At 43.4% G+C, this 13559-nt stretch overlaps 1 protein-coding gene across 1 annotated transcript in view; it reads left to right on the top strand.

The window, feature by feature from the left end:
• The first annotated feature begins 2569 nt into the window (after positions 1–2569).
• Positions 2570–13559, top strand: part of LOC132399414 (ADP-ribosylation factor-binding protein GGA1-like) — a 32078-nt gene continuing 21088 nt past the window's right edge. The window contains exons 1-3 of the mRNA XM_059979719.1: positions 2570–2721; positions 8469–8553; positions 10433–10508. Of these exons, the coding sequence (XP_059835702.1) occupies positions 2679–2721; positions 8469–8553; positions 10433–10508 (204 nt within the window). The 5' untranslated portion in view covers positions 2570–2678. The remainder of the gene's footprint in view (positions 2722–8468; positions 8554–10432; positions 10509–13559) is intronic.

Below are 13559 nucleotides of genomic sequence, written 5' to 3'. Positions count from 1 at the left end.
GGTTCTTGTAATTTCAAGAACTTGAAGAAGGCCAGTCTGCAGCTTTCCTTCCATAAAGAAAAGAGCCTCAGGTTAATCAGATAGCTGATAGTTACATCCTTCCAAACATAAACATTGGAATGAATGAAACGAGTAAGTTTTATAGGTGGCCTCTTTAGCATGTATCAATGACTTACAGATATCCAGGACTATGGAATTAGGAGTAAAGTGTGCTGGGAGCTGAAGTTGAGGCAGATCCTGTGCTGGGGAACATGGAGTGGGTACGACTGAAACAGAGGAGATGAGTGAAATGGGAAGGAAATGAGGGAGGACTGGAAGAAGGGGAGGGTGCTGAGAGGAGTTAATGAAAATGGAGCTGAAGATTGTGTAGGAAGTGAAGTATAACGAGATGGAGGGAATTTGAAGTGAATAAAACTGAAGGATGGGATAAATAAAAATATCAAGCTGAGAGCAGTTAATGAAGATGAAACTAAGATGATGTGTGAACTACAGGGTGGTTAGGAGTGTATGAAGGAAAAAAGGAAGAGGGCAAAGGAAAGTGAATTATAATGAGAGGAATAAGGTGGGGAGTGAAAGATATTTGTGTGCGTGTGAGATCAGATGTTTGCTTAGGGTAAATAGGCATTCATGTATCCCACATACAGATGCCATGTCTGTGCAGAAAGGATTAGACTCAATTCACTTTGGGCTTCCTTATAACTGAATCTGGCCTCACTTTGTCATGTCCATGTGGACCACTCCTTGTTAAAAGGCTTATGGACACTGGTATCTTCCACCCAGAACTGGCATAAAGCAAGACTCTGAAAGGACTGGGTACAGACCCAGCGCCACACACTGGAGTAGAATCAGATTCTTTAGATATTGCCCTGCATTGGGAGTCATGGTTCATGATGAGACCCCAGTGGTAGGATGCCTGAGAATAGAGGACAACCTGAGAGGAAACTCCCGGAAATGGAATCTGATATGTGTTGGAATCCCAGGGATAGAAGTCAAACCAGGAGAGAGGTCAGATCCTTGGAGTGGAATCCCCAGGAATAGGTCAAATCTTTAGTGAGACTTGGTTGTGGGAGGAGCAGTACTGGCAGATCAATATTCTGCGGTTCCGTTTTAGATGTGACAGAGCGGGAGGGATTGAAAGAGGAGGGGTGGCATTACTAATCAGGGAAAATGTCACAACAGATCTCAGGACAGACTAAAGAACTTGTCTAGTGGGTGGAACTGAGGAACAAGAAAGGTATGACCACTTTAATGCTGTAAAAGGACTAGGTGGGATAGAGTTTGTCAGATGTGTTCAGGAAAGTTCCCTTAGTAAGGCCCTGGTTAAGAAAAAAAAGGAGGCACATAGCAGGTCTAAGCAGGTAGGAACATATGGGGTATTTACAGAGTATGAGAAATGCAAGAGAACAGTTCAGAAAAAAAAGGATGCCTAATAGAAGAAATGAAGTTGTCCCAGCAGACTAGGTGAAGGAGAATCCTAGGGATTCTACAAGTATGTTAAGAGCAAAAGGAATACAGGGCACAAATTTGGTCCTCTGGATTAGCAAATGTGTGGATAACACCAAGAATAAAGGGGTAGTGGACGGTGAAGAAGACTATCAGAGCTTGCAGTGGAACCTGGAGCAGCTTAGAAAATGGCGGATGGAATTTAATACAGACAAGTGCAAGGCGTTGCATTTCAGTAGGACCCACCAGGATATTTTGATATATTGGGGTTCATGAATCAGTATTGAATACATCAGATGGAATATTATGTTGAAGTTGTATGATACATAGGTGAGGCTAAATTTGGAGGTTTGGTCACCTACCTTCAGGAAAGATGTCGGTAAGATTGAATGAGTATAGAGAAGATTAACAAGGATAGATATTTTATTGGTCCCAAGGAAAATTACAATGTCATAGACACATTACCAGTTCACAGATACACAAATCCTGGATATTGCCAGGAGTTGACCTGAGTTATGGGGAAAGGTTGAACAGGTTCGGACTTTATTCCCTGGAGTTTATGAGAATGAGGGTAAATTTGATGATCGTTATACAGTATTGAGGGTATAGATAAGGTAAATGCCAGCAGGCTTTCTCCACTGAAGTTGGGTGAAAGTAGAATTGAAGGTGAAGTATTTAAGGGGAACCTCGGGGGACTTCTTCACTCAGAGGGTGGTGCGAGTTGCCAAAAGAACTGGTGAGTGTAGGTTTAATTGCAACATTTAATAAACTTTGGATAAATACATCGATGAGAAACGGGCTGAGCTCCTAAAACGGAGAAGACTGCGGGCAGATTCGACAGAAGTGTACAAAATTATGAGGGGTACAGATAGGGTGAATGCAAGCGGGCGTTTACCACAGAAGTCGGGTGGGACTGCAACTAGAGGATTACGAGTAAAAGGTAAAATATTTAAGGGGAACATGAGGCGGAACTTCTTCACTCAGAGGGTGGTGAGAGTGTGGGACGGGCTATTAGCGCAAGCGGTTCACGTGAGCTCGATGTCAACGTTTAAGAAAAGTTCGGATCGATCACGGATGGGAGGGCAGGGCCAGCGAGAGGGCGGGTCAGACCTTGGGGACGGAGCCAACCCTCGAGTCGAGGGCCTCGGGGTGGGGTCTTTCGGCCCTGCTGTTATGTTTTATAAAGGGGGCGGTGCGGGTGCTTTTGGGGAGGAGCTGAACAGCGGGTCTGAGAGATGGCGACGGACCTGGAAGCAGAGACGTTGGAGTCGTGGCTGAGTAAGTGCGGGGCCGGAGAAAACGGGGCGAGCCGCAGCCCCTGTCTGAGAACCCGGACCTATCGTGGTTGCTGTTCGGTAGTTTGTAACTGCCTACAAGGGAAGAGGCGGCCGCGTCTCCTGGTACACGCTGGCCACCAACCCCCCTACCCGGTCAGAAAGTGATCGACTTCTGAGTGGCCCGCAAATCTCTTGCCATTCCACTCCCCGTGGGAGCTGATCCCTACCCCACCCTTCCCTATTAGAGTTCCCCGTTGTTGTCACCGTCTCCCGTTCTTGGGCCACTTGCTGTCCTCCCACTATCCTTCCCATCTCCGATTCAAGACCCTCCTCTTTTAAGTTTCAATAACACAGTTTGATTCATACAGTATAAATCTGCCCAAGCTACCAGTGCCTATGCATTCCCAACTGGACCTACCTGGTGTCCTTGTCCCGCTTCTGACTACCTTTCTGCATCAGCCTGTTTGCTTTAATCTATCTGTTGTGCCTAACATATCTCCTCTACGGTTGATGGCGATCTCTCTACCCCATATTGTCTGGAGGGGTTTGCTTACTTTTTAAGATTTCCTCACATGCGGGGGAGGAGGGGTGGGTTTAAACCATGGCAGGCTCCTGAGATACATGACCAGATGTTGGTTGAAGAATAAGTATTCACTAGGGGGAAAAAACTCAGTGCTCTTCTTGAAATGCTAGTACTGAATTCTTCAAATCCAGTTCAGAAGATCATAAATGAATGCTATGGATCTTTCCATTGCCGCTTCCTGGCCTGCTGAGTATTTCCACCTTTTTTCTGTTCGGCGATAGATTATTTTCATATGCTGGTGGTTTGGGAGAGGTGGGTTTCACTGAACCACAACTGACACCAAAACACAAGGTTAGTGAGGAACACCGTGATGTGTACAGGGTGTTAATCTAGCAATGGAGTTCAAAAACTCCACTTCCTATACAGATATTTAAAAATTATCATAGCTTCAGAATTTACAATCCAGTTCTTTTTGATTTTCACAAAGTACCAAAGCAGGGTCTCCGTATGTTCATGCACTGAATTAGTGCTAATAGTAAACTATATTGCAACATACAACATCTGAATTAATGGATCAGTTCAATCAACTTGGCCTTGTGCCTCAACTAGATGGTGCTTTTGGTTCATGAGTCCTATTTTAATCTGCTGCACTAATTGAGTGGGTTATTGATTGTGTGACATGAAGAGGAAGTAGATTTGCAGGCTTGATGTGCTTAATTTGAAGTTGTGACTGTTCAGGGTTGTAAAATGTTTCACTCTGGAAATTGAACTGAGAACAGCTATAGCCGAAGTTAGCATTTCAGTAAGTCATGGGGAAGTCACAAGACAGACATAATGACTTGTGACATAACCCCTCCCACACTTCAGCAGCATGGTTGGTTCTGGGGAAATTGACTGTGCAGAAGAGGGCAGATTTTTTTTTAAAAAATGACTCTTATGTAATGATTTTGTTTGGCCCCAATGCTCGCTGAGTAACTGTGAGTGTGGCAGTGGCTATATAGTTTTAGTTATCTGCATTCAAGAGAATAAACATTACACAGTAGTTGGAGTGATTAAAAGCAGAAATTGCTGAAAACAGCATGTCAGCCAGTAGCTGTGGAAAGAGTAGCAGAGTTAAGGTTTCACTCCATACTCCGTTTCTCTTTCCACCAATGGTGCCAGACCTTTTACATGTACCCAACACTTACTGCTTTTAATTCCCACATATTCAATCAATCATGAGATACTGGTGGAGTCTAACAGCAGTGACACAACCTTTTTAAGATGTCAGGATCACACTCTATCCAAGTATATAAATCAAGTGTTAAGGATCTAACTCTAAATAATCACTGGGGGGGGAGCGCGGGGGTGGCATCGAGCAGAATTGGTGACAATAAGCTTCAAAAGACGAAGGGAACCTGGCACCAGGAGTATTTGCTGCTGGCCTCTGGCAGCTCATGTGAATGAAGGTACTTCATTTCTTTGCTGGCGTGACACTGCCTTGCAGGAGGGTAATTGCCTTCCTCCATCCCACATGTGGAGGCATTAGTAGTGATCTTCCAAGAATCATCAGAGTCAGGAATGGTTGCAGAGGACTGGAAAACCACAGCTGTCACTCTACACTTTAATAAGGGAGGGAGACAAGACTATAGGGTGGTTAGCCTGACGAGTGGTTGGTAAGATTAATAAGGATTCATTAAAATATTCATCCATTATCATACTCTTAAGGATAGCGGAGTCAAGGGATATGGGGAGAAGGCAGGAACAGGGTACTGATTGTGTATGATCAGCCATGATCACATTGAATGGCGGTGCTGGCTCAAGGGGCCGAATGGCCTTCTCCTGCACCTGTTGTCTATAAAGGATGAGGTTTCAGACTACGGAGTGCACGATAAATAGCTCAAGGCCAAAGTGGTTTCCTTAATCTTACCTGACAGTCCTTTGAGGAAGCAACAAAGAAGAGTAAGTGGATATTATTTTCAGAAGGCCTTTGACAAGGTGCCGCACAGGAGGCTGCTGAACAATATAGGAGCCCGTGTTATTTTTGGAAAGGTGCTAGCATAGATGGAAGATTGGCTGACTGGCAGAAGGCAAAGAGTGGGAATAAAGGGGGTTGGCTGACAGTGCCTCGTGCTCCTCGGAGATTCCTGTTAGGTCTTCTACTTCTCAAGTGATCTGGATGGCTTGTGGATGATACAAAAATATATGGAGGGGTAGGTAGCGCTGAGGAAGGAGGGTGTCTGCAGAACTTGGACAGTTTGGGAGAAATAAGTGGTAAATGGAATACAGCATAGGGAAGTGTATGTTCATGCACCTTGATAGAAGGAATAAAGGTGAAAGGTATTTTCTGAATGGGGAGAGAATTCAGAGGTGCAAAGAGACTTGGGAGTTGTAGTATAGGATTCCCTGAAGGTTAACTTATAGGTAAGGAAGCCAAATGCAGTGTTAGCATTCATTTCGAAGGACTAGAATATAAAAGTGAGAATATAACGGTGAGGTTTTATAAGGCTTTGGTAAGATCCATTCGGAGTATTGTGAGCAGTTTTGGGCCCTGTATCTAAAGAAGGTTGTGCTAGCGTTGGAGAGGGTTCAAAGGAGGTTTACAGTAATGTTTCTGTGAATGAAAGGATTAATGTATAAGGTGCATTTAATGGCTCGGGGTCTGTTCTCGCTGGAGTCTAGAAGGATGACGAGGGATCTTATTGAAACCTCTCAAACATTGAGACTAGAGTGGATGTGGAGAGGATGTTTTCTATAGTGTGAGAGTGTAGGACCAGAGGGCACAGCCTCGGAATAGGAGGACGTCCATTTAGAACGGGTGAGGAGGAATTTCTTTAGCTAGAGGATGGTGAATCTGTGGAATTCATTGCCCAGATAGCTGTGGAGGCCAAGGTATTTGATATATTTAATGTGGAGGCTGATACATTCTTGATTAGTAATAATGTCAAAGGGTATGGGGAAAAAGCAGGCAAATGGGATGCGAGGGAATAATTAAATCAGCATTGATGAAATGGCAGGGCAGACTTGATGGGCTGAATGGCCTTGTGGTCTAGCGTGCAACATCTGTGATGTCTAGGAACACCAGACTGCAGATGGTGGAACCTAGAGCAAAAAGTCAAACAGATTGAGGAATGCAGTGGGTCAAGGAGCATCTATGGAGGGAAATCGACAGCTAATGTTTTGGGTTGAGACCCTTCGTCTAGGTTTAGTAAACATTTCCCTCTGCAGGTGCTGAATTCCACCAGCAGCTTTTTTTTGTGTCTAATTAGATTATTTTACTATCAGGATCCAGTATACTATATGAACCTGAAGAGAAATGGACTACATCAAGGGATTCTGCGATTTGGTCAATTTGGACTAAGAAAGGGATGGGTTACTTGATGCTTCTTTCCTTGGTTTCTCACAGAGTTTGGGTTATAAATGAGTTGGATGAGTAGGTGGAGCGATGGATTAGTGTATTTGCAGATGACATGAAGGTTGGAGGTGTGGGAAGAATGGAAGGCTGCTGTGGGAGAAATGTGATGTTGACAGGATGCAGAGCTGTGTGGAGTAGTGGCTGATGGATTCAATCTGGAAAAGTGTGAAGTGATATACTTCAGAAGATTGAAGTTGAAAGTGGAGCTAAAGCTTAATGGCAGGATTATTAGCAGTCTGGATGAATAAAGTTGCCAAACAAGTTGTTAGGGTGGTTAAGAAGGCATATAATGTGTTAGCCTTCATTAGTTGGGGGATTGAGTTTCAGAGATGCGAGGTAATGTTGCAGCTCTATAAAACTTGAGTTAGACCACATATGGAGTATTGTTTTCAGTTCTGGTTGCCTTATTACAGGAAAATTGTGGAAGCTTTAGAGAGGACGCAGAAATGGTTCACCAGGATGCGGCCTGAATGAGAGGACGTTAACTGAGGAAAGGTTGAGTAGGTTTGGGTTTTTCCCTTCAACATGATGAAGGGTGAGAGGCAACTTGGTAGAGGTGTATAAGATTGAGAGGCATTGATGGAATGGAGAGCCAGCACCTTTTATCCAGGGCACCAATGGTCATTACCACAGGACATTCATTTAAGGTGAGTGGAGAAAAGTTTAGGGGAGCTAATCAGTCAGTAGAACATCCTGGGCTGAAGGGCCCATACTGTGCTGTACTGTTCTGTGTTAGTCATAGAAAAGTTTAGCATAGAAATAGGCCCTTCAGCCCATCTAGTCCATGCCAAGCCATTTAAATTGCCTACTTCCACTGGCCTGCATTGTGAGCAGAGCCCTCCATACCCCTACCATCCACGTACCTGTCCAAACTTCTCTAAACATTGAAATTGAGCTCACATGCACCACTTGTGCTGACAGCTCACTCTACAAACACTCATGGCCCTTGAGTGAAGTTTAAGTTCCCTCTAAACTTTTCACCTTTCACCCTTAACCCATGACCCCTAGTTGTAGTCCCACCCAAACTCAGTGGAGAAAGCCTGTTTGCAGTTACTCTATCTATACCCCTCTTAATTTTGTATACCTTCATCAGATCTCCTCTCGATCTTCTACATTCCAAGGAATAAAGCCCTATCCAATCTTTCCTTATAACTTAGGCCCTCTAGAAGTGGCAACATCCTTGTAAATCTTCTCTGTACTCTTTCAGTCTTATTTGGATCTTTCCTGTAGGTAAGTGATAAAATCTGCACACGATGTTGTTGCTGTTGTTGGTGGAAGGTTAGAATATATAGAGAACACGAAGCACATGAACAGGCCCTTTGGACTATGCTATCTCAGACTGATAAAGCTAATGTCAACTAATTAAAATTAAACTTCTGCCTGCTCGTGATCCATATCCCCCTGCCCTCTGCATGTTCATATCCCTAACCAAGAGCTTCGATTTTATCTTCCTTCACCACCACCCCTGGCAGTGTATTCCCGGCATCCACCAGTCTTTTTAAAAAAAATATTTCTCCCTGATACCTTAAATGCATTCTCTCTCGTAGTAAACATTTCTACCCTGGGGGAAAAAGATGCCCGCTATTTGATCTGTCTGTACCTCCTATAATTTTATAAATTTATATAATTTCATAATTTAGCAAATCTTAACTTCAATACTTCATCTATAACACAAAGGCCAACACTCCAGGTGTTGCTGGTCTGAAACAAAAGCAGTACAGCAGAAAGACTTGGTAGGTCAATCAGTATCTGCCATGGAGGAGACCAGGTAACGTGGAGTTTTGTCAACACACAGTTTCTTCTAATTGTGTTGTATGTTTTTCTTTTAAAGATAAAGCTACCAACCCTCTAAATACTGAAGAGAAATGGGAATACATCAAGGGATTCTGCGATCAGGTCAATCTAGAGATGGAGGGGTAAGAAAGGGATGAGTTACTAAAGTAACTTAAGTATCTAAAGAGAATTTCAGTACCCCGTGTCTGTTACCTTCCCCGTGATCTCTGTGTGCCGTTAGTTCTGGCCTCTTCGCCCTCCAAACTGCACCAATAGGAGGCAAAAGCTTTGGTTACTACATTGCTAACCTTTGAACCACACACGTAGTTCACTGAAAGTGGCATTGAAGACAGATCGGCTAGTGAAGAAGACATTTGGCATGTTGGCCTTCAACAGTCAGGGCAAAACACAAGAATACAACTGCAGATGCTGTGGATCAAAGAATACATACACAACGCTGGAAGAACTCAGCAGATCAGGCAGCATCCGTGAGAAAAGAGTAGCCAACGTTTCGGGCCCAAACCCGATGAAGGTCTTTCCTGATGAAGGGTCTCGGCCCGAAACGTTGGCTACTCTTTTCTCACGGATGCTGCCTGACCTGCTGAGTTCTTCTAACAGTCAGGGCAATCAATGTAAGAATTAGGACATAGTTTTGCATTTGTGCAAGATGTTGATAAGGCCACGCTTGGAGTACTGTGTATGGTTTTGGTCTCCATGTTATAGAAAGGATGTAATTAAACCGGAGAGAATGTAAAGAAGAATTACATGGATGTTGCCAAGATTCAAGGGCATAAGGGATAGGGAAGACTTTATTCCTTTGAATATTGGAGACCGAGGGGTGACCTTTTAGAGGTGTATTAAATGTTCCATGTTGTATTAAAGGCTGTAAATGAGGGATATAGATAGGGTGATTGGATATCGAAAAGTTTTAAAGGGATCTGTGGGGCAACTTCATGTCTGTATATGGAGCAATCTACTGCCCGTTACGCTGTTGGCATTTAGGGCAGAAATAAAGGTCCTCCATCTTTTGGCAATGTTTAGGGTTCTCTTCATTGTAACAGTAGTTTGGTTTTCACTACTGTTAGTCATGCGAGTCTTGGGTGGAGACTCAGGAATACCATCACACTCAGATGTAGAAGAATTCTTTGTTGCTGTTTCTGTAACAATTTTGTTTTACGAGTCAGGGTTATTAACCCTGAACCTGGAGGGCTGGTGGACCACTCTTAATCTGGCCTCTACCCTTTGACCTGTTTGGCATGGGTGACCCTACAAAAAACCAATGCGTAAAGCCCCGACTCCAGCCAACATAGCTCTCTGGATCATTGAGATACACAGGACTCCAAACCACAACAAGGTTGTGGTCCTCTTGGAAGATAGGGAACAAGTTGTCAGAGAAGGTGGTTAAGGCAGATAAATAATTTTTAAAAGATTGGATAGGAAAGGCTTAGAGTAGGGGTTCCTAACCTTTTTTATGCAATGGAGCCTTACCATTAACTGAGGGGTGTGTAGACCTCTGGTGGGGAACCCCTGGTTTAGAGGGATTTGGGGCAAACATGGGCAAGTGGGTCTCGCTTTGATTGATACTTTGGCGTGGATGAGTTGAGCTGAGGTCCTGTTTCCATGTTGTATTTCTCTAAGATTGTTAGTTTGTGCTGGTATGCAGTTTGGATCAACTAGACGGGCCTCATAAATACCATAACTACATTGCGGGCTTCTCTGCTTTCACCAATTCACCTCTGAGTCCCTGAAAATTATACAATGCATTGAGTAAAGAACAGTGAAATGGGACTGGTTGAATTGTTTTTGTCAAAGAGTCACCATTGTTAAAATTGGCTGAATGGCCTCTCTTCACCCTGAGTCTTTCTACAATATTAACATCATAGCAGAAGTAACAAAATGGCAGTTTGAGGCCCTGAAGGTTGGCCTTACTCTTTTTAAAATTAAAAAAAAACTCTTTAAGAGAAAGGTGTTAATTGAAGAGTGGGGAAATGCATCCAGTAAAATGTAAATTCCTCTCTTAAGCCCACAGATTGCAACTCGTCTCCTGGGTCACAAAATACGGTCGCCACAAGAAAAGGAGGCTCTATATGCGCTCACGGTGAGGTTTTCTGTTGATTATTTGTATAAATTTTATATGGAATGAGCAGCAGGACAACGTTAATATAAACTCCACCAGGGTAGTACATCACTGATTGTACAGGAAGTGTCGCTACACTAGCCCATGCAATGATCCAAGGGCAGCTACAGCAGAAGTTGGATGTGGATGAAGCTGTTTTCCAATATCACACCAATTACTCCCAAGGCAACTGCAGTTTAAATTTGTTACAGAGTAAAATTGCTTTATATAAATGTTGTCTTCCTTACGAGAGGAGAAAAGACCAACTTGGATCTCCTTCATCTTCTGCATCCTGGTAGTTGCATTATAAAGTGATAATGGAGTTGTTGGCTGTTATCAGCAGTATACAATAGGTGCAGACATAAGGGAGATAGACCTCTTTAGGGAACCATAAATTTGAATTTGCCTCCTGCACTCACCACTCTTCATAGTTCATTTTACTTACAGTATGAATCCCAAATCATCCCAAAAACTCCAGATTGTCTGAATGAATCAACACTGTCTGCTACCATTGTTCAACCTTTAGTGTCCTTGCATGGATGCAACTTCGACTTTAGCTGGCTGCCATTGGTTCTACTTTTAGTTATGTGATAGTCGTAGAGTACTACAGCACAGAAACAGGCCCTCTGGCCAATTTAGTAAGTGCTAAGTTACTATTCTGCATAGTGCCATCGACCTGCAGCTGGACCATAAACCTCCACAGCCCTCCCATCCACATACCTATCCAAATTTCTCTTAAATGTTGAAATCAAACCCACATTCACCACTTCTGCTGGCAGCTTGTTCCACACTCCCACCACCCTCTGTGTGAAGAAGTTTCCCCTCAGGTTCCCCTTAAACACCTCACCTTTCACCCTTAGCCCATGACCTCGGGTTTCAGTCTTGCCCAACCTCAGTGGAAAAAAAACCTGCATACCTCTATCAAATTTCCCCTCATTCCCCTACACTCTATGGAATAAAGATCTAACTGATTCAACCTTTCCCTATAATTTAGGTCTTCAAATCCTGGCAACATTCTTGTAAATTTTCTCTGCACTCTTTAAATCTCATTGATATCTTTCCTGTCGGTAGATGACCAGAATTGCACACAAAACTCCAAATTAGACCTCATCAACTTCTTGTACAACATACTATCCCAGCTGTTGTCTTCAGTAATTTGATTTATGAAGGCCAATGTGCCAAAAGTTCCCTTTACAACCCTATCTACTCATAATACCACTTTCAAGGAATTACGGATCTGTATCCCTCCAGATCCCTGTGTTGTACTGAACTCCTCAGTGCCCTACCATTCATTGTACAAGTCCTGTCCTGGTTTGTTCTCCCAAAGTGCCCACTCTTATCTGCATTAAACTCCATCTTTGATTTTTTTAAACCTACTTCTCCAGCTGGTGCAAATCATGCTGCAAGCTTTGATATCCTTTTGCAGTGTCTGCTACACCCCCAGTCTTGGTGTCATTTGCAAATCTGCTGATCTAGTTCACTACATTATCATCCAGATTGTTGATACAGCTGACAAGCAACAATGGAATGAGAAGCATTGATCTCTGCAGCACCTGACTAGTCACAGGCTTCCAGTCAGAGAGGCAGCCATTTGCTGCTGCTCCTTGGCTTCTTCTGCGAAGCCAATTTCTAATCCAATTTACTACCTCATCTTCAAAACCAAGCAGCTGATCCTTCTTGACCAACCTACCATGTGGAACCTTGTCAAAGGCCTTGCTAATTCCATGTAAGCAACATCCACTGCCTTGCCTTTATCAACTTTCCTGGTAACTTCCTTGAAAAAGTCTATAAGGTTGGTTAGACATGACCCTCCACATACAAAGCCATGCTGACTGCCCCTAATAGGTCTGTGTCTATCCGAATACTTACATATCTGGTCCCTTAGAATAATTTCCAATAATTTAACCACTGCAGATGTTAGACTCACCGGCCTATAATTTCCTGGCTTATTCCCAACACCACACCCATTGCTAAGGATATTTAAATATCTCTGCTGGGCCCCTGCAGTGTCTGCACTTGCCTCCCACATGGTCCAAGGGAACACCTTGTCAGGCCTGGGAATTTATCCACTCTAATTTTTCTCAGTACAGCAGACACCTCCCCCTCTGTAATCTGTGTAGAGTCCATGACTTCACCACTGCTTTGCCTCACTTCTATAGATTCTTTGTCCGTCTCCTGAGTAAAGATAGATGCAAAAATCCATTTGGGATCTCCATTGTTTTTGGTACAATGCATAGATAACTACTCTGATCTTCCAGGGGATCAATTTTATGTTCCCTTGCATTTCTTGCACTACTTAAGAATCTCATTTGTTCCTTCCTGCCTATACCTACTGTGCACCTCCTTCATAACCAAGACCTCAATATCGTTCGAAAACCAAACTTCCCTAAACTTGTTATCCTTGCATTTTATTCTGACAGGAACATACAAACCCTACACTCAAAATTTCACTTTTCACTTACCAAGTACACATTTGCCAGAAAACAGCATTATAATGACGAGATGCAAAGCGTACTCCTGGACCTGCTCTGTCTCATTTCCTAATAGTGTCACACTTTCTCTAATTGGGAACTCTGTGTTGATTAAGGAAACTTTCCTGAAAATATTTGACAAACTGTATCCTATCTAGCTCTTTTACAGTATGGGAGTCCCAGTGAATATGTGGAAAGTTAAAATCACCCACAGTCATAACCTTGTGTTTCTTGCAATAGTCTGCGATCTCCCTACAATTTTGTTCCTCTAAATCCCATTGGGTATCGGGTTGTCTATAATGTAAGCCCATTAATGTGGTCAGCCCTTTCTTGTTCCTCAGCTCCACACATTTAGCCTCTGCAGTCTTTCCTGTCTGAGCACGGCCGTGATATTTTTCCTTCCCCTTTAACCCGTGCTGCTGAATCACCTCCAAAAACAACGGTAAGCTGAACCATTGAGCTGCCAGTCCTGCTCCTCCTGTAACCAAATCTCACTAATGGCTCCAGTGTCGTAATTCCACCTGCTGATCCCTGCCCTGAATCAGGATCAGGTTGATTATCA

Source organism: Hypanus sabinus, chromosome 9, assembly GCF_030144855.1.
Source record: "Hypanus sabinus isolate sHypSab1 chromosome 9, sHypSab1.hap1, whole genome shotgun sequence".
NCBI lineage: Eukaryota > Metazoa > Chordata > Chondrichthyes > Myliobatiformes > Dasyatidae > Hypanus > Hypanus sabinus.
This window is presented reverse-complemented; position numbering and strand designations above follow the sequence as displayed.